Source organism: Scyliorhinus canicula, chromosome 15, assembly GCF_902713615.1.
Source record: "Scyliorhinus canicula chromosome 15, sScyCan1.1, whole genome shotgun sequence".
Taxonomy (NCBI): Eukaryota; Metazoa; Chordata; class Chondrichthyes; order Carcharhiniformes; family Scyliorhinidae; genus Scyliorhinus; species Scyliorhinus canicula.
Genome location: NC_052160.1, coordinates 18,204,369 through 18,225,957, shown reverse-complemented (window position 1 = coordinate 18,225,957; position 21,589 = coordinate 18,204,369). Strand labels below are relative to the sequence as shown.

The following is a 21,589-nucleotide window of genomic DNA, read 5'->3' as shown; positions in this document are numbered from 1 at the left end:
CCCCCCACCCCCCGCACATGCGCGGGGATGGCGTCAGCAGCCCGATGCTCCCGCGCATGTGCGGACCAGCGCCGGCCGACAGAGTCCCTTCGCACCCGGCTGGCGTGGCGCCAAAGGTCTTCCACGCCGGCCAGCGGGGCGCAAACCACTCCGGCGCCGGCCTAGCCCCTGAAGGTGTGGAGGATTCCACACCTTTGGGGCGGGCCAACGCCGGAGGGGTCCACGCCACTCCGTCCCGCCGGGACCCCCTACCCCGCCAGGTATGGGAAAATCCTGCCCTATATTCCAAGTGTGGCCTAACTAAGGTTCTATACAGCTGCAACATGACTTGTCAATTTGTATTCTCAATGCTCCAGCCGATGAAGGTAAGCATGCCGTATGCCTTCATGACTACCTTAATTTATCATTTATATATGCTACAAACAGCAAAGGACCCAGCTCTGATCCCTGCGGAACACCACTAGTCACAGCCCTCCAATCAGAAAAGCACCCTTCCACTGCTACCCTCTCTTCTATGACCGAGCCAGTTCTGTATCCATCTTGCCACCTCACCTTTGATTCCATGTGGCTTCAGCTTCTGTACCAGTTTGCCATGAGGGACCTTATCAAAGCCCTTACTGAAGCCCATGTAGACAACATCCACTGCACTACCTTCATTAATCATCTTCGTCACTGCCTCAAAAAACTCGATCGTTAGTGAGACACGACCTCCCCTTCACATGCTGCATCTCGCTAATATGTCCATTTGCTTCCAAATGGGAGTAAATCCTGTCTCGAAAAATCCTCTCGAATAATTTCTTCACCACTGACGTAAGGCTCACCAACCTCGAATTTCCTTGATTATCCTCGCTACCCTTCTTAAACAAACGAATAACATTTGCTATTTTCCAATCCTCTGGGACCTCACCTGTAGCTAATGAGGATACAAAGATTTCTGTCGAGGCCCCAGCAATTTCCTCTCTTGCCTCGCTCAGTATTATGGGATAGATCCCATCAGGCCTGGGGACATATCGACCTTACTGTTTTTCAAGATGCCCAACACCTCCTCCTTTTTGATCTCAATGTGACCCAGAGTATCTACACCCCCTTCCCCAGACTCACCATCCACCAGGTCTTTCTCTTTGGTGAATACTGATGCAAAGTACTCATTCAGTACCTCACCCATTTCCTCTGGTTCCACATATAGATTCCTTCCCCTGTCCCTGATGGGGCTAACCCTTTCCCTGGCTACCCTCTTACTCTTTTAGATGTGTTAAAAGCCTTGAGATTTTCCTTAATCCTGTTTACCAATGACTTTTCGTGACCCATTTTGGCCCTCCTGACTCCTTGCTTAAGTTCCTTCCAACTTTCCTTGTATTCCTCACGGGCTTCGTCTGTTCCCAACCTCTAGCCATTATAAATGTTTCCTTTTTCTTTTGGGTTTGGCTCTCAATACCCCTCGTAATCCAAGGTTCCCAAAAATTGCCATTTTTATCCTTCTTCCTCACAGGAACATGCCAATCCTGAATTCCTATCAACTGACATTTGAAATCTTCCCACCTGCCAGATGTTGATTTACCCTCAAACATCCTCCGCAATCTAGATTTTTCAGTTCCTGCCGAATATTGTTAGAATTAGCCTTCCCCCAATTTAGCACTTTCACTCATAGACTACTCTTATCTTTATCCAACAGTACCTTAAAACTTACCGAATTATGGTCACTGCTCCCAAAATGCTCCCCTACTGAAACTTTGATTACCTGGCCAGGCTCTTTCCCCAATACCAGATCCAATACGGCCTCTCCCTCAGTTAGACTATCTACATATTGTTCCAAGAAGCCCACCTCTGCCCCATCCAAGTGAGTCCCAGTCAATATAGGGAAAGTTAAAATCACTCTCTACAAAAATCCTGTTGCTTTTACACCTTTCCAAAATCTGTCTACATATATGCTCCTCTATCTCACGCTGGCTGTGGGGAAGCCTGTAGTAAACCCCCAACATTGTGACTGCACTCTTCCTATTTCTGAACTCTACCTATATCACCCCATTGCAGAAGTATTTAGATGGGCACTGGCGATCCCAAGGCATACAAGGCCAAGTGCTGGAAAACGGGATTAGAATAGTTAGGTGGTTGTTTTGACTGCACAGACGCTATGGGCTGGAGGGTCTTTTCTGTGCTATATGACTCCAATACGGAGGGAAAACATCCTTGAAAACATGCTTGAATCCATTATCAAGGACTTTCTAGCGGAACATTTAGAAAGCAGTGGCAGGATCAGTCCGAGTCAGCATGGATTTATGAAGGGAAAATCATGCTTAACAAATCTGTTGGAATTCTTTGAAGAGGTAACTAGTGCAGTCGACAAGGGGGAGCCAGTCGATGTGGTATATTTGGATTTTCAGAAGGCGTTTGACAAAGTCTCGCATAAGAGATTATTGTGCAAAATTAAAGCGCATGGGATTGTGGGAAATGTATTGAGGTGGTTAGAAAACTGGTTGGCAGAGAGGAACAAAGAGTAGGGATTAATGCATCCTTTTCAAATTGGCAGGCAGTAACTAGTGGGGTACCACTGGGATGGGTGCTGGGACCCCAGCTATTCACAATATATATTAATGATTTGGATGAGGGAACAAAATGTAACATCTGAAAGTTTGCAGATAATACCAAATTAGGTGGAAGGGTGAATTGTGACGAGGATGCAGGAATCCTGGGCAGCACGGTAGTATAGTGGATAGCACAATTGCTTCACCGCTTCAGGGTCCCAGGTTCGATTCCCTGCTTGGGTCACTGTCTGTGCGGAGTCTGCACGTCTGCAGATTACTACCTGAATGGTTGTAAATTGAGGGGAGTATGCAGTGGGACCTGGGTGTCCTTGTGCACCATTCGCTGAAGGTAAGCATGCAGGTGCAGCAGGTGGTAAAGAAGGCTAATGGTATGTTGGCCTTCATTGCAAGAGGTTTCGAGTATAGAAGCAGGGATGTGTTGCTGCAATTATTAGGGCTTGGTGAGGCCACACTTGGAGTATTGTGTGCAGTTTTGGTCTCCTTCTCTGAGGAAGGATGTTCTTGCTCTCGGGAGTGCAGCGAATGTTTACCAGACTGATTCCAGGGATGGCGAGACTGTCATATGAGGAGAGATTGACTGGTTGGGATTGTTCTCGCTGGAGTTCAGAAGAACGAGGGGGGATCTCGTAGGGACTTATAAAATTCTAACAGGACTAGACAGGGTAGATGCAGGGAAGGTGTTACCAATGATGGGTGTATCCAGAACTAGGGGCCACAGGCTGAGGATTCAGGGTAAACCATTTCGGACAGAGATAAGGAGATATTTCTTCACACAAAGAGTGGTGAGTCTGTGGAATTCATTACCACAGGAAGTAGTTGATGCTAAAACTTTGAATATATTCAAGAAGTGGCTGGATATAGCACTTGCGGAGAATGCAGGATTAGGCTATTGAGTTGGATTATCAGGCATGATCGTGATGAATGGTGGAGCAGGCTCGAAGGGCCAAAAGACCTCTTCCTGCTCCTATCTTCCCCCTCCTGCCTCCTATCTTCTATGTATCTTTTCAGCATTTGCATGGTCAATCTCCTCAGAATCTTCACTTTTTCCTATAACATGACTTCTCGCTCTTCCAAAATCGTAGAGTCCCTACAATGCAGAAGAGGCCATTCAGCCCATCAAGTCTGTACCAACCCTTCAAAAGAGCACACTATCCTTCTACACTCTTCCTCTCCCCCCCCCCCCCCCTCCCCCATCCACCCCGCCTTATCCCTTACACCCCATAACCTAACCTACACATCCCTGGACACAAAGGCAATTTAGCGTGATCAACCCACCTGACCCACACATCTTTGGGCCGTGGGAGGAAATCCACACAGACACTGGGAGAACGTACAAACTCCACACAGACAGTGACCCGTGGCTGGAATTGTACCCGGGTCCCCGGCACCGTGAGGCAGCAGTGCTAACCACTGTGCCACCCCAACGGTTATGGCCCTAATGAGTATGGGCCCCAAACTGCTCAACCTTTCCTCATAAGCCATACCTTCATTCCAGTGAACTTTCTCTGCACTACCAAAGCAAGTATATCCCTCTTTAAATAAGGAGAACAAAACTGAATGTAGTACTCTAGGTGTGGTCTACTTTTATACTTCATCTCCCTTGCAATAATCTCTTCCGCTTGCTGAATTAGCACTGAACAAAGAACTGTTTTATCATAACCAGTATTTCTGGAAATTAATACAGAATTGCACATTGAAATGGAGTAAGAGGAACAGCCTTTAATTAATCCACACACAAGTTCACCTATGGAAACCTTGTTTCGTGAGCCTTCTTGGAATTAAAAGTGAGAAATACCCAATATTTGTCATGGCTTAGTTTTAAATAAATATTTCGTCACATTCTTTTACATTTAAAGTTCCTCAGAAACCCATCAAATATGGGAAGAATTTGCAATACCTATTTCCAACTGGAATAGCATGTAGATTATCCTTGACAGATTACAAAACTTTGGAACTACATATTTCATTGCGTTTACTTCAGTAATGCATACGAATAACCATTTGGGAATGGTTATAATTATTCATTCTTTTTAATTATTCGTAAGCTATAACAGATTCTGGGAATAATCACATCACCTGAAAGATAATAAATGTTTATTTTTCTCAGCCTATTTTACAGGGAAAAAAATGTTGAACAATATTTACATACAACAAGAGGCTTCAGAGAACAACCATGGGTGGAAATCCATGTGATGATGGATTTAAAAGTGTACAAAAATTATCCCTGTAGACATACATAAACACAGTGAATGGTTGTTTGTCTCTACCACTGTGGTTTGCAGAAAGTTTACAATGCAGAGTATTACTGTGATTTGTTTTACAGATTTTCAAGATTTGATCCATGACATTGAAAGATGGGAATTGTTATGGGCTAGGGTTTAGAGAACCCCAAAGTGTATCATGGAGTTCACCTGACCCACAACTTTTAATAGATTGTGGTATGGGGAACACACGGCCCAGTCAGGTGTGGTACAGCAGAAAGGAAAAGTATTTTTTAAAGCAAAACAATGTTTATTCTATAAACTCAAGTTAACCTTTTTAAAACTTAGTGAACATCTTAGCAACCATCAATTCAAATACAACCCCCAAAAAATACAACACTAAGTAATCCTTAATAACTTCCCGAACATCCAGAAGACAAACAAAACACTTTTAACAGAAGCACATCGGGTTTACATTCACTACTGAAAACATTTAGAATTCTGAATTCACCAAATGATCAAGAGATAGTCTTTTCATGGCAGAGAGAACAGCAGTACACCTGCTTCATCTGGCTTCAGCTCCAACACTGAAAAACGAAACCAAAAAAACACACCCAAGCTTTTCTCAAAGTGAAACTAAAAAGTAGAGCCAGAGCTCAGCTCCACCCACACTGACATCACTGCAGTAACATGAGCAGCCAAACATTTCTTAAAGTGACATTCTCATGACAGAATCCTGATATTCAACCGGTTCTAACAGGAAATCTTTTTTTAATTACTGCTCTATATTCCCTTGAGAAATAAGACTGACTATGATATATTTTAAGATGTGGAAATCATTTAAGCATTCAAAATATCATTCAAAAGACCAGAGATATAAATTAATGCTTTAAATGTTTAAAAATGCTTTAAATCATGTGAACTAATATTTGTCCCCAGGGGAAACTATTTTCAATGGTGAAACTTTGAAGGGCCTTACACATTAAAGTTATTAAGCCAGCATTTCAGAATATCTAAGGAAAGATCTCTGGTCTGTGCAAGGCTAGCTGATTTAATCTCTGACTGTGTTGGGACATTAGCGTTTTGTACCTATCATTGGGGGTGGGTTGGTAGGATGGGGAAAAATCAGTTCTGAATGCTGTCAAAATGACCTCTGCTGAAAAGGGCATGGATGTTGAGGAAGGACTGGTGGGGTTAGATGCATCATCCTGTTGGATCCACACTTTTATAGGCTCTCAAATGTAGAATGACCACCTGAATAAGTTACCAGAAGACTGACAATAATTTGAAGCAGCACTCAAGTAAGAATTAACACCTAATTTTATATGTCCTGTCCAGAAGGGAGAAAAAAGTAACTGTTAGTATCCATAGTACATGAAACTTGCATTTTTAAACAATGTTCTGATGAGAAAAAATATCCAATTCAATTAAAGTCCACTGATGTCTAACCACAGAGGCTACAAATCTCCCTTAGAAAACAAAAGAGTCTATTCACACTACTACATTACTACAAAGCAGAATCATAGAATCACGACAGTGCAGGAGGAGGCCTTTGGCCCATCTAGTCTGCAACGACCCTCTGAAGAAGCCTCCTACTTCATCCCACTCCCCCGCCCTATCACTTTAACTCTATAACCCCACCTAACCTGCACATCTTTGTGACTGGGAGGAAACAGGCGCACCCGGAGGAAACCCACGCAGACACGGGGAGAAAGTGCAAACTCAACATAGACAGTCACCCAAGGCCGGAATTGAACCCGGGTCCCTGGGCACTGTGAGGCAGCAATGCTAACCACTGTGCCACCCAAACCAATACTGGGCTTATAATGTATGTAAACACAGCCTAAATCCACAATTAGAGTTTGACCTGATACTCCTGATATTACACTGATGTTTCCTGGAAGAGTTGCAAATTGAAACAGCTTAATTTTATACAGGACTGTTAATGTAATAAAGCATCGGGTGCTTCACAGGAGCATTATAAAACAAAAAGTGACACCAGCCATACAAGGTTAGATGACCAAAAGCTTGGTCAGAAAAGTAGATTTTAATGAGTGATTAAAAGAGGAAAGCAAGCGAAAGAGGTGCTTTACAAGAAAAAGATAACGTTCGGAATGTTGCAGCTTGCACGCCTGTGGGTAACTTATTCAGACTGGCATTATTATTCCGATTCCCCACAGGAGGCGTGGGCCTTTGTGCGGACGGAGAAACTGGGCTTGAACTAGGGGTTGGGGGTTGCGGGGTCGGTTGTAATACTTTATTGCTGGATCATGCTGTTGCTGTGTTCTCTTTTTTTGTACTTTTGCAATTTTGATATGGTTATTTATGGGGGTGTTGTTCTGTTATGGTTATTTTTGCTGTGGGGCATTGTTGCTGTGGGGCATTGTTTGAGTTTTGTATCTTGCAGGGGAGGGTTGGGGGGGTTTGTTGTATTCTATGTCGGGTTGGGGGTATGGAGTGGGGCTGGTATTTGGGAGCTGCGTCAGAAGGGTGTGGTGGGGCAGTGCGAAAGCGCGGGCTTTCCTCTGGTTTCCCGCGCTACAGGGCTGGGGGGTGGAGACGATGACGGGGGGAGGCGGGGCCTTAACTGGTTCTTCCCCGCGCTGGAGCGGTGCCTGGAGGAGGGATAGATTGGGGGATGATCCCACTTTGGGAGGGGTCGGGTTATTGGCGGGAGTTTCCGGGGTCAGCAGAAGTTAGCTGACCCACGGAAGTACAACGGAGGACGGTTCGCGGCTAGGAGGGTTCCTAGCCTGGGGGGGGAAGGGAGGGGGGGGGACAGTGGAATACCGGGTTGCTGCTGGTAGGGTCAGGAAGGAGCTGGTGGGGGGCTGGGGGGACAGAGGTGAGCTTTTGTCGCTGTGGGGACTGGGTCGGGCAGGGGGTGCTGGCCTGGGGCGGGCAGTCGACGAGCTATGGCTAGTCGACGGGGGAGGGGGGCGGGACGCCCCCTGATTCGGTTGGTCACCTGGAATGCGAGAGGATTGAATGGACCGGTGAAGCGGTCAAGGGTACTTGCTCATTTGAAGGGGCTAAAGGCAGGTGTGGCAATGCTTCAGGAGACCCACCTGAAGGTGGCGGACCAGGTCCGTCTGAGGAAGGGATGGGTGGGGCAGGTTTTCCACTCTGGGTTGGATGTGAAGAACCGGGGAGTGGCGATTCTGGTGGGGAAAAATGTGTCGTTTGAGGCATCGGAGGTGGTGGCGGATAAGTGGGGGTAGGTATGTTATGGTTAGGGGCAGGCTACAAGGAGAGAAGGTGGTACTTGCTAGTGTGTATGCCCCAAATTGGGATGATGCGGGCTTTATGAGGCGTATGTTGGGACGGGTCCCGGATCTGGAGGCGGGAGGTCTGATCATGGGGGGGGGACTTCAATAGTGTTGGATCCTTCACTGGATCGGTCCAGCTCTAGGACGGGTAGGAGGCCGGCGGCGGCCAAGGTACTGAGAGGGTTTATGGACCAGATGGGTGGGGTAGATCCATGGAGGTTTGTGAGGCCGAGGGCACGGGAGTACTCTTTCTTCTCCCACGTACATAGGGTCTACTCTCGGATAGACTTCTTCGTGGTGAGTAGGGGACTGATTCCGAGAGTGGAGGAGGCCGAGTATTCGGCCATTGCAATCTCCGACCACGCTCCGCATTGGATAGAGTTGGAGATGGGGGAGGTGCGGGACCAGCGCCCGTTGTGGCGGTTGGATGTGGGGTTGTTGGCGGAGGAGGAGGTGTGTAGGAGGTTCCGGGCAAGTATTGAGGGGTACCTCGAGGTGAATGATACGGGGGAGGTTCAGGTGGGGGTGGTCTGGGAAGCCCTGAAGGCAGTGATTCGTGGGGAGCTGATACCCATACGGGCACACAGGGAGAGGAGTGAGAGGGATAGACTGGTGGGAAAGATGCTGGAGGTAGACAGGAGGTACGCAGAGGCACCAAAGGAGGGACTGTTGAGGGAGAGGCGCAGCCTGCAGGCTAAATTTGATTTGCTGACCACTAGAAAGACGGAGGCACAGTGGAGGAAGGCACAAGGGGCAGTGTATGAACATGGTGGAAAGGCGAGTAGGATGCTGGCTCATCAGCTCCGCAAGCGGGATGCGGCTAAGGAAATTGCTGGAGTGAGAGACAAGAGTGGGAATGTGGTGCGGAAGGGGGTAGAGGTGAATGAGGTCTTCAAGGACTTTTACGGGGAACTGTACCGGTCGGAGCCAACGGGGGAGAGGAGGGGAATGGAGAGGTTCCTCGATGGGCTTTCTTTCCCGAAGGTGCAGGAGGAGCAGGTGGAGGGGTTGGGTGCGCCAATTGAGCTGAAGGAGCTAGTTAAGGGGATCGGGCAGATGCAGTCAGGGAAGGCACCGGGGCCGGATGGGTTCCCGGTGGAATTTTATAAAAAGTTTGTGGACCTAGTGGGCCCCTTGCTGGTGCGGACACTTAATGAAGCGTGGGAAGGGGGGACTTTGCCCCCGACGATGTCGCGGGCGCTGATCTCGTTAATCTTAAAGAGGGACAAGGACCCCCAGCAGTGTGGTTCATACAGGCCCATATCTCTCCTCAACGTAGATGCGTTGTACATGAGGACCAGACAGGTTTTGTGAAGGGAAGGCAGCTGAACACGAATGTGCGGAGATTGTTGAATGTCATCATGATGCCGGCGATTGAGGGGGAGGCAGAGATAGTGGTGGCGCTGGATGCGGAGAAGGCCTTCGATAGAGTGGAGTGGGGGTACTTATGGGAGGTGTTGGGGAGGTTTGGATTTGGTGAAGGGTTTATTAGATGGGTAAGGCTGCTACATGAGGCCCCGATGGCGTGCGTGGTCACGAATGGGAGTAGGTCGGAGTACTTCCGGCTTTACCGAGGGACCAGGCAGGGTTGCCCCCTGTCCCCCTTGTTGTTTGCACTGGCAATCGAGCCGCTGGCGATGACGTTGAGGGATTCAGAGAGGTGGCGAAGTTTGGTGCGAGGTGGGGAGGAACATAGGGTGTCGTTGTATGCCGATGACCTGTTACTGTATGTGGCGGACCCGGTGGGAGGGATGCCGGGGGTGATGGAGCTGCTAGCTGAGTTTGGGACCTTTTCAGGTTATAAACTAAATTTAGGCAAGAGTGAGGTGTTTGTGGTGCACCCTGGAGACCAGGAGGAAGGAACTGGTAGGCTCCCGCTTAGGCGGGCAGGGGAGAGCTTTAGGTACCTGGGGGTGCAGGTGGCCAGGGACTGGGGGACTCTCCACAAACATAATTACACCAGACTTGTAGATCAGATGGAGGAGGAGTTCAAGAGGTGGGACATGCTGCCATTGTCGTTGGCGGGGAGGGTACAGTCCGTCAAAATGACGGTGCTTCCGAGGTTCTTGTTCCTCTTTCAGTGCCTGCCGATCTTTATCCCCAAGGCCTTCTTTAGGAGAGTGACTAGCAGTATTTTGAGCTTTGTGTGGGCACATGGGACTCCGACAGTGAAGCGGGTGTTCCTGGAGCGAGGGAGGGATAGAGGCGGGCTGGCGCTGCCCAACCTTTTGGGGTACTATTGGCCAGCCAATGTGTCAATGGTGCGTAAATGGGTGATGGAGGGGGGAGGGGCGGCGTGGAAAAGAATGGAGATGGCGTCATGTAGAGGTACGAGCATGGGTGCCATGGCAACGGCGCCGCTCATCCCTAAGAGGTTTACCACGAGCCCGGTGGTGGCGGCGACCCTAAGAATCTGGGGACAGTGGAGACGGCATAGGGGGGAAACAGGGGGCTCGATGGAGGCTCCATTGGGTGGCAATCATCGGTTCATCCCAGGGAATAGGGATGGGGGATTTAGGGGGTGGCAAAGGGTGGGCATCAGTAAATTGAGGGACCTGTTTATTGGCGGGAGGTTTGCGGGCCTGGGGGAACTGGAAGATAAATTTGGGCTTCCCCAAGGGAACATGTTCGGATACTTGCAGGTAAAGGCGTTTGCTAGGCGACAGGTAGAGGGGTTCCCTTTGCTGCCCTCGCGGGGGACGATAGACAGAGTGCTTTTGGGGGTGTCAGAGAGGGGAAGGTGTCTGACATCTATAAGGTAATGCAGGAGGTGGAGGAGCCGTCAGTGGAAGAGCTGAAGGCTAAATGGGAGGAGGAACTCGGAGAGCAGATAGAGGACGGGACTTGGGCGGATGCCTTGGAGAGAGTCAACTCTTCCTCCTCATGTGCGAGGCTTAGTCTCATCCAATTTAAGGTGCTGCACCGGGCCCACATGTCCGGGACTAGGATGAGTAGGTTCTTTGGGGGTGAGGACAGGTGCACCAGATGTTCGGGGAGTCCAGCGAACCATGCCCATATGTTCTGGGCATGCCCAGCACTGGACGAATTATGGAAGGGGGTGGCGGGGACGGTGTCGAGGGTGGTTGGATCCAGGGTCAAACCAGAGTGGGGACTCGCGATTTTTGGAGTTGCGGTAGAGCCGGGAGTGCAGGAGGCGAAAGAGGCCGGTGTTACTGGCCTTTGCGTCCCTAGTAGCCCGACAAAGGATCTTGCTGTAGTGGAAGGATGCGAGGCCCCCCAAGTGTGGAGACCTGGATCAGTGACATGGCGGGATTTATAAAATTGGAAAGGGTCAAATTTGCCCTGAGAGGATCAATACAAGGGTTCTATAAACGATGGCAGCCTTTTCTGGACTTCCTGGCTCAAAGATAGGTAACTTGGTCAATAGCAGCAGCAACCCGGGGAGGGGGATGTTCCTTATTGTAGTTTCTATTATGTAACTTAATATTGTGTTAATTTGCGTCGTTGTTAAAACGCTGTGTTGTTCATGGAGGTGGGGCGAATGTTTATGATTGCTAATATTATTGTTATTTTTGGTATTTTATTATGGTTCATTGTTGTTGTATAAATTCAAAATTTTTCAATAAAAATTATTTTTTTTTAAAAAGAGGAAAGCAAGGTGTAGAGAGGTATTCACAAGATTAGGGCTTGGGCAACTGAAGGTGGAAGATTAAATCGGGGTGCTCAGAGGCCGGATTTAGAGGGAAGTAGATATCTCGGAAGGTTGTGGAGATGTTTTTGTTTGGGGGGGGGGGAGTGGAGGTTGAGGTAGTAGCCAATGTATATCAGTAGGCACTGATGGGGCGATGGGTGAACATTCCATATCTCAATCACCTTAGTTTTGGAGTTAAAGACGTAGAATGAGTTTGGGTAAAGATGGGAAATAGTCCTGGTAAGACGTCCCGTGTGGAAGTGGTTTGTAGGCTCGCTAACAGTAACCACCTGTAGAATGGGGTATACAGGAAGAAATAATGTGAACAATCATGGGTGACTTCATCCACATATAAATTGGATGAGTAAGACTGGCAACGGTAGCCTCGATGATGAGCTTTTATAAAGTCTTTTTGGAATAGTGTTTTAGAGCAGCACCAGAAAGCAGGCAATATTGGATCTGGTAATGTGCAATGAAACAAGATTAATAAATGACCTCATAGGTAAAGATTGAATTTCACATCCAGTGTGAGGGAGAGAAGGTTGTACCTAAGACTATACTTAAGTAAGCACAATTATGAGGGCATGAAGACAGAGATAGTTAAAGCGAACTGGGAAATGAGGTTAAGAGCTAGGTCAGTAGAGATGCAGTACTTCAAAAATCAGACTCCAAAAACCCACTAATCTCAGACATGATCAAAACATGTGGACGTGATTCACCGGCCCCCTTCACAGCTCTCACACTTGTCCTCTACTTGTGGTACGAACCCACTCATACGGGCCCACATCATAAGAGCCCAACGCACCACTTTAAACAGTACCAGCCTCATCCCAACACACAATGACGCTGCATTCATCCCAGGTGCATAATTTCACTCAAAACCCACCATGCCAATTCCATTCCCAGCTCTTCCTCCCACTTCCACTTTCTCTCCTCAATTGGTGCCTTCTCAGTGTCCACCAACCACCCATAAATGTCTGCAAACCTCCCACCTGCCAGCTCGTCCTGTGTTAACAACAAATTCAGCAAGGCACGTTCAGGCATTTGAGGGAATGAGGGTAACTCCTTCCTCACAAAGAGGAAAAACTAATTTTCAAACAAATTAAACAAAAACATTTATCAACAAATGAAGTGTAACGTCGGCACGACCCCATTAATTTGCCACAACACCTTTACTTGGTGAATGATTACAAAGAGCATTTATAAATAAAATCACTTATCAACAAATTTCTGGTTTGCTTAGAATAGCAAACGGCGAAACTGAAACTTGTTAAGATTAATACAAAAATTAATTCAATGACTATTTTTCAAACTGTGAGCCTAAATTGAACTAGCGCTCATCATTCCATTTTCAGAAAAACATTCCTAGATTTTTATTTTCTGCTACAAAGATTGATGATTTTAAAAAGTAGTAGGTAATTTCTTCACTGACTGTTTATTTATGATACCAATGAATAACATTCATTGACTCAGACAGAAAGCAGAGATGCCAACTCCATTCATTGTAACACTTTGTATTATTGTGGGACCCTTCAAACTTTCCTTCGGTGTGTGAGGCAATCACTGAATTGCCAATTTAGAAAAGACTTCACAAGGCAGCAACCGGCAAGTGAATATGTGGGCTTAAAGATGAAGATACAATGTGCAGACACACAAAAGAAAGTACAGAAATTCTTCGAACCCAATCCCAATTTTCACTTGCAAACTTTTATCTTCATTCATGCAGATCTCATTTATAGGTTACTAAGATCCTCATGAAATGTTCGCGTAACTCACCAAACGGAAAGATGGGCATACATCTGGTTGTAACTGATATGGCTCCAAATACTCTCCTGGCACAGCCTAAGGGGGCGATTCTCCAAAATGAGACAGTGTTTGTGCCGTTGTGAACGCCATTGCGTTTCACGACGTCACGAAACGGGCAGGGGGACGACCGATTCTCTCCCCCACAGGGAGCCAGCACGGCGCTGGAGCGGTTCACGCCGCTCCAGCCTTCCTTCCCAGCGCCAAATGGGCACCGCGCCAACCCGTGCATGCACAGTTGGGCCGTGCCAACCTGCGCATGCGCGGGGGACTTCTTCACCACGCCGGCCCCTACACAACATGGCGTGGGGGTTCAGGGGCCGGCCGTGCAACAAAGTAGGTCACCCCCCCCCCCCCCCCCCCCCCCTCGGTGAAGGAGTGTTTTTACCCACCGCACAGGCCATGCCCCCCACCCTTCACGCAGAGTTCCCGACGGCAGCGATCAGGGGTGAATGGCGCCGGCAGGACTCTGCCGTTTCCACGCAGCTGCTCGGCCCATCCGTGCCGGAGAATCGGCGGCCCCACCGATTCCAGCAGCCCACGGACACCGCCGAGTCAAATGTGCCAGCGCAAATGGCACCAATTCTCCACACCTCGAAGAATCGCGCCAGCGTCGGGGCGTCATGGCACGGTTGCGGCGATTCTCCGGCACGGGGCTTGGAGAATCGCGCCCCAAGTTTCAAAGGTTTAAATTCTATAACAGTACAGCTGTTTCTCAGACAGTGTATGAAAATTTCATATACACTTCACTGAAAATCTGGTGACAGCAGTGCACAGTGTAGATTTATGACCTTTCCAAACGTTAGTTTGTCTACACTGCATCAAGCTACCTCATTAGTGGAACTACTCGACAGGTCTAGTCATTGTAAATGTCAGGAAGGTGTCTCAAACTGTTCAACTATTATAAAACAGCATATCTAAAATTAATCTAATATTAAAGTACATTTGTGTATGTGGTATATAGAAATTGTTGAACATCTGCCCTACATAAAAGAGCATATTACTTTGCACTCATCCCCGTAACAATTCAATTTATTTAAATCTAGAAACAAAGTTAGAACAGAGAAACTGAACTCAAGTTTTTGGGAGCTCAAGAAAATTCTCCCCAAATTATTTAGTTTAGATTGATTAATAAAACAGCATAACCACTGAGAAGTGCAGAAACCTTTGTGCTTCCGTCATCATTGAAGTGGTATTCCATTTGGATTTATTAATGTAAGTATAATGCCCAAGGCAGCGGTAATTCTACAATGACTCCTTATCCAAAGTAATGGGATTCCAATTGTGTCACATTGGAAAAACACAGAATTCAGATAGCCACTGCAATAAACCTGCAATCGTTCATTTATTATCACAGGAGGAATATTTGAAATTGTGCTGACCTGAACAAATTAAATTTAATACTCACTGTTGTTGGAGCCCAGTCATGCCCATATACATAGGAATATTTGCAATACAGATCATCAAACTCTGGAAACTGCAAAACAAAAATGTACTTCAAATTTCAATTCCACTAATAATAATAAAACTTTCCAAATGTCAATACCACAACTTCAAAATTTTACATTTAATATTGGTGTGAGCGAAGTCTTCATTAAAACTAGTAGAGACTACCAAAACATTAATAGTACTTATTTAAACACAGGATTTCTAGTCATTCCCTCAAAGATTTCAACAGAATCAAAATTCCTTGGGCGGGATTCTCCCTCCAGTGACGCCGGAATCCCGAAGCACGATCGGGCGGAGAATCACGTGTCAGCCGAAAATCGAGGCCGGCGCCAGGCGGCATACGGAATACTATGCTCTAAAGCCTCAACAGTGGCGTGAATATGCTCCATGCTGGTGTGCAAATTGTACAGTAAACACTGTTGGCATATCAGTAAGGGGCCCAACCCGGCAACTTCCAGCCCCCTGCGATGCTCCGCCTCCACCAGGAGGAATTACCGATGGCAAGGTTCACTTGTAGTATTTGAAATCAGGAAACAGGTGTAGTGGCTACCGAGGGAGAGAGAGGGGGTACAAAAAGTTTGTCATTTTTATAAATGACCTGGAGGAGGGCGTAGAAGGATGGGTGAGTAAATTTGCAGATGACACTAAAGTCGGTGGAGTTGTGGACAGTGCAGAAGGATGTTACAAGTTACAGAGGGACATAGATAAGCTGCAGAGCTGGGCTGACAGGTGGCAGATGGAGTTTAATGCAGAGAAGTGTGAGGTGATTCATTTTGGAAGGAATAACAGGAAGACAGAGTACTGGGCTAATGGTAAGATTCTTGGTAGTGTGGACGAGCAGAGAGATCTCGGTGTCCATGTCCATAGATCGCTGAAAGTTGCCACCCAGGTTGAGAGGGTTGTTAAGAAGGCGTACGGTGTGTTAGCTTTTATTGGTAGAGGAATTGAGTTTCGGAGCCATGAGGTCATGTTGCAGTTGTACAAAACTCTGGTGCGGCCGCATTTGGAGTATTGCGTGCAGTTCTGGTCGCCACATTATAGGAAGGATGTCGAAGCATTGGAAAGGGTACAGAGGAAATTTACAAGGAGGTTGCCTGGTATGGAGGGAAGATCTTATGAGGAAAGGCTGAAGGACTTGAGGCTGTTTTCGTTAGAGAGAAGGTTAAGAAGTGACTTAATTGAGGCATATAAGATGATCAGAGGATTAGATAGGGTGGACATTGAGAGCCTTTTTCCTCGGATGGTGATGTCCAGTACGAGGGGACAAAGCTTTAAATTGAGGGGAGATAGATATAGGACAGATGTCAGAGGTAGATTCTTTACTCAGAGAGTAGTAAGGGCGTGGAATGCCTTACCTGCAACAGTAGTGGACTCGCCAACACTAAACGCATTCAAATGGTCATTGGATAGGCATATGGACGATAAGGGAATAGTGTAGAGGGGCTTTAGAAGGGTTTCACAGGACGGCGCAACATCGAGGGCCGAAGGGCCTGTACTGCGCTGTAATGTTCTATGTTCTAAAAGCATCCAACATCTCTACAGTGTGCTGACAGTTGTGCCGCTGGCCGGGGGACTTCTGCCAGGGTCGGGGGGAGAAATGGGGGATTGCCAGGAGGTGGGCCATGGGGTCAGGGTGGAAGGGCACGGACCACCATTTCCACAACCCGCAACGCAGCCATGCGGCTGCGCACGCCGCTCACAGCCCACTGTGAATATAGTGCCGCAGTCATATGGGTGCCTTCCCACGCCATCGCTCTCGGTACTCCCTGGCCCAAGACGACCCATCAACGGATGGACGTGCTCAAGCGAAACCAGTGCCCATTTCTTGGCTGGAACGAGGGTGTGGTGGGGAGTGGAGTGTCTATATGCAACTCCTCCTTGTCAGGCTCTCCAGTGCCGATCCTGGTGAATGACACGCAAGCATTCGTTGGAATTGCACTCATTCAACGTGGAGCCTCTGCTAGCCCATTAGGATGCCCTCAATCGCTCTGGGGCTAGGAACCGCTTTCATCAACATAGACCTCTCACGAGGTGTCAGCACTTAGTCTCTCAAACAGAGAATCCACCCCCTCAAATCTAGAGAAAGCTCCATAAAATGTTCATGTCTAAAAACAAGCCTAGGAATATAAATACAATTTTTTTTTCAAGAGTCTGGCATTGTGATTTGTCTATAGCAATAGAATATGAAGCCGAAATTGGGAATTGTTTTCTTCTGAGTTGAAACGACAACTTATAACTGATGGACTCAGTGTTATTCGAAGGAATAAACAAGTTTATTTTCTTGCATTCTGCCTGTTATAACTTCAGCATTTGTCATAAAACAAAACAGCTTCCTAACTACCGAATTTAATGGCGTATAAGTCAATATTTGAAGCATTGAAAGATCCTTCAAAAAAGGGTGAATAAATGTAAACCTCCAGTGTTGCCATGCGTGGTCTGCCCTGAGTTTTAAACTCCTGTGAATCTTCTTGACAACAAGACCTGTATTGTCTGCTTGACCCCATGTGCCAATTTAAGACAAGTTTAACTTTAACATAAATGTGTGAGCGGAAAAGGTTCAGGACAATTCCTATGCGAGAATAACCTTAAATATGCATTTAATGGCTCATAAATGGGAGGATCAATGTCGATGCTGTGTAAATGCATTCTGGTGCTGAAAAAAATGGGTCACCTTATACGCTGTGTTCTGCAGTATTAATCTTGTTCCATGACAAAGTCATAGCAATATCATAACTGCTCAAGTCTATGCTAACACCATTTCTTCCATCAATCCCATCCATTTCCTCACAGGAATAATCCCTCCAACCAGGGTAACGTTGGAACCAAAGAGAAAATGCTGGAAAATCTCAGCAGATCTGGCAGCAACTGTAGGGAGAGAAAAAAGCTAACATTTCGAGTCCAGATGACCCTCTGTCAAAACTAAAAGACATAGAAAGTGGGAAATATTTATACTGTGGGGTGAGGGAATGAAAGATTAGTCATAGCCACAGAAACTAAGGGAACAGAGTGCTAATAGCCACAGAAACCAAGATCAAAGAGTGCTAATGGCAGTCCACAGGGAGGACAAAAGTCCACATGTCTGTCCTTGGCCTGCTGCAATGTTCCAGTGAAGCTCAACGCAAACTCGAGGAACAGTATCTCATCTTCCAGTTAGGCACGCTACAGCCTTCCGATCTCAACATCGAATTTAATAACTTCAGATTAGCTCCACCCCACCTCGACCCCTTTGTTTTAACTCCATTTAATTTTAATTATCTTTTACCATTTATTTATTGTCTTTCTTGATATATATTTCCACCCCCCTTCTTACCTTTTCTCCCCTTTGCTTCCCCCTGCCCCTCTCTCCCACCCATATCTACATCTGTCACAGTTTACACTCTAAATTTTAGTTTCTCTGCTATTTTGTTCTCTGGGGACTACCATTCGCACTGCCTTGGTTTCTATGGCTATTTGCACTCTGTTCCCTTGGTTTCTGTGGCTATGACTCATCTTTCATTCCCTCACCTCACAGTATAAATATTTCCCATTTTCTATTTTAGGTTGACAAAGGGTCATCTGAACCTTTTCTCTCCCTACAGATGCTGCCGGATCTGCTAAGATTTTTCACATTTTCTCTCTGGTTTCAGATTCCAGTATCCGTAGTAATTTGCTTTTATCCAGGGCAACTTTGGGCTCCCCTTGCTTTCTGCCAGTTTTATTGTCCATCCATCATCCCTCCCTAACCAATGCTGCCACCAACCGTTGGCAGCTGCACACGTATCAGTCGCTCCAGTTCCTCCCACACCCCTTTGTGAGGATCAGGTCGCACCCATCCACAGCAACGCCCTATAAATCAACAAATCAAAATAGTCCAGGCAGACAAAAATCTAGTATTATTATTACATCACAGATACTTTTGAGGTGAAGTCATTTTGTAAATGTGGGGAAGCTTGTTGGACAACTGCTAAAATCAAGGTGTTGCTTTCCCATGCAAGTCAGCGAACATTGGCTGATGGATAAATAGGATTTAAATAAAGGTCCATCTATTTGTGATGGCAGTAATTCACATGAAAGGTTCGTAAGAGGTTTTTCCAAGGGCAATCTATCATTGCTTGACAGACACAAAGTACAATAATAATCGTTATTGTCACAGGTAGTGTGAGGAATGCCGTTTGATTAAATCATGAAATGAACAAATGCCGTTTGATTAAATCATGAAATGAGGTATTGTGAGGAATGCAGTTTGATTGAATCATGAAATGAACAAATACCGTTTGATTAAATCATGAAATGAGGTATTGTGAGGAATGCAGTTTGATTAAATCATGAAATGAGGGATTGATGAGATTAGGGTGAGAGGAACAATGTGTGGTACAGGGAGAAGCAGATAACAAGATATGGCAAATAAGTGAGAGAACCTGAATATTTAAGAACATGGGGTAGGCGTATTGGGAAGAATGTGCACCTCAGCATCCTGAACCAATCAGGCAAGAGGGGAGGGGAACAATGCGACGGGCATAGGATAAAGATGGAGCAATTTGGCGGAAGGGTATGCTTCTCTTTTGGAGGCACCCGACTCTGCAGACTCGTGAACGAATAAAGAATCTTGCTTCTACGATTTTGTCCTCGGTGTCAGTGATTGTGAGCACACCTACATCTCACAGGTAGGCTTACATCAACATTGCAATGAAGTTACTGTGAAAAGCCCCTAGTCGCCTATTCGGGTACACTGAGGGAGAATTCAGAATGTCTAAATGACCTAACAGCACGTCTTTCAGGACTTGCGGGAGGAAACCGGAGCACCCGGAGGAAACCCACGCAGACACGGGGAGAACGTGCAGTCTCTACACAGACAGTGACCCAAGCTGGGAATCGAACCCGGGACCCTGGCGCTGTGAAGCAACAGCGCTCCATGCTGCCCAACTCCAAGTTTAGAATTATCCTGCCTTTCCCTTACTCAAGGGGGTGGTAACCATGATGTGGAGATGCTGGCGTCGGACTGGGGCGAACACAGTAAGAAGTCTTACAACAGGTTAGTCCAACATGTTTGTTTCAAACACTAGCTTTCAGGGCACTGCTCCTTCACCTGAGGACTTCTTACTGTCCAGGGGGTAAAGTTTAGACTCTGAACTCCGTGTTTGATTTATTATGAAAAAATAAATTACTATTCGCAAAGTAATGAAGTTTGTAATGAGTAAAGGCCTCTCAGTGTCATTGGCCACAAAGCTCAGCATTGATTGTGGGTTTGGTTGCCAAGGGTGGTTTCCCACCAGGCCTTGGTCGCACGGCACCCTGGGGGTTGTAGTCCTCCCGTTTCCGGCCGCCGCCCACTTCCTGCGCGCACGATTCTGAAGAGAAAATACAACCCCCAGAACACAACAGGCGCCAGATTTACATGATTTAAAAAAAATAAAGCGAATACTTACATCTGCACTCTCAATCTGACCGTTGACCATTAGAAGGAAAACAGAAGGTTTTCCGGTGAACATGTTTCGCAATCTTGAGCTGTTTGACCCGCAACCCGTCAGCTCCCTGCTCTCAGCCTCACCGTCTCCGGGACAACAACCGCCACTACGCCTGCGCGACGTGTGATTGACAGCAGCCAGGGTCCAGCCACACAGACCGTGAACCTCCAGCAAGCTGCCGATCTGGCTGCCCTAGCAGATGCTGCAAGCTTCAGATCTGGCTCATTTCTTCCATTCAGATTTTCCCCCTCAAATCAATAATCTGCATCATTGCTTGATTGAATATATTTTCCCAAAAATACATACTGTAAAACTGGTGGTGTCCTAAAAAATAGGGTCCATTATTATTCAAAATTGATGACACTTAATTCTTGAATGTCAAAAGTGAATTACTTGTGATCACCTTCTTGACCTTGTGTGATGGGTTGTTCCCTAGTTGGGAATTCAACTACAGGCGCAGGACAATTAGCCCATCAAACCCCTTCTGCTATTCCAGCAAAACTGAGGAAACGTGCTCGGTTGGTGTTGAATTAGGTTAAAGGCTGTCTAAGACACCTAGGGGTTGAGGTTTTATACTCTATATGCCAGTCCAAATGAAAAGCAACAATCCACACCTGGAATACTGCAAAAGTTTTGGTCCCCTTATCTAAGGAAATAAAATGGCTTTGGATGCAGTCCAGTGTATGAGGAGAGGTTGAGCCTCATTGGAGTTTAGATGAGAGCTGACCTCATTGAGACATATAGGATTATCAGTGGGCTTGACTACTAAATGCTGAGAGGTTCTTTCCCCTTGTGGGAGAGTGTAATAGAGGAGAAAATACCAGAATAAAGAGTCACCCATTTAAGAAAGAATCATAGAATTGAAAGTGCAGAAGGAGGCCATTCGGCCCATCGAGTCTGCACCAGCTCTGACAAAGAGCACCCTACTGAAGCCCACGTATCTACTATCATGAGAATGTCGCTTTAAGAAATGTTTGGCTCATGTTACTGCAGTGATGTCAGAGTGTGGGTGGAGCTGAGCTCTGGCTCTGCTTTATAGTTTCACTTTGAGAAAAGCTTGGGTGTGTCTGTGTCTTTTTGGTTTCGTTTTCAGTGTTGGAGCTGAAGCCAGACAAAGCAGGTGTACTGTTGTTCTCCCTGCCATGAAAAGACAATCTCTTGATCATTTGGTGAATTCAGAATTATAAATGTTTTCAGGAGTGAATGTCAACCTGATGTGCTTCTGTTA

The 21,589-nt window shown here is 46.7% G+C and overlaps 1 protein-coding gene across 1 annotated transcript in view; it reads right to left on the bottom strand.

Moving 5' to 3' along the window:
• Window positions 1–20,478, bottom strand: part of b9d1 (B9 protein domain 1) — a 33,857-nt gene extending 13,379 nt beyond the window's left edge. Inside the window, exons 1-2 of the mRNA XM_038820376.1 lie at window positions 20,323–20,478; window positions 14,877–14,945 (exon numbers count right to left, since the gene is read on the bottom strand). Of these exons, the coding sequence (XP_038676304.1) occupies window positions 14,877–14,945; window positions 20,323–20,385 (132 nt within the window). The 5' untranslated portion in view covers window positions 20,386–20,478. The remainder of the gene's footprint in view (window positions 1–14,876; window positions 14,946–20,322) is intronic.
• Window positions 20,479–21,589: the final 1,111 nt, after the last annotated feature.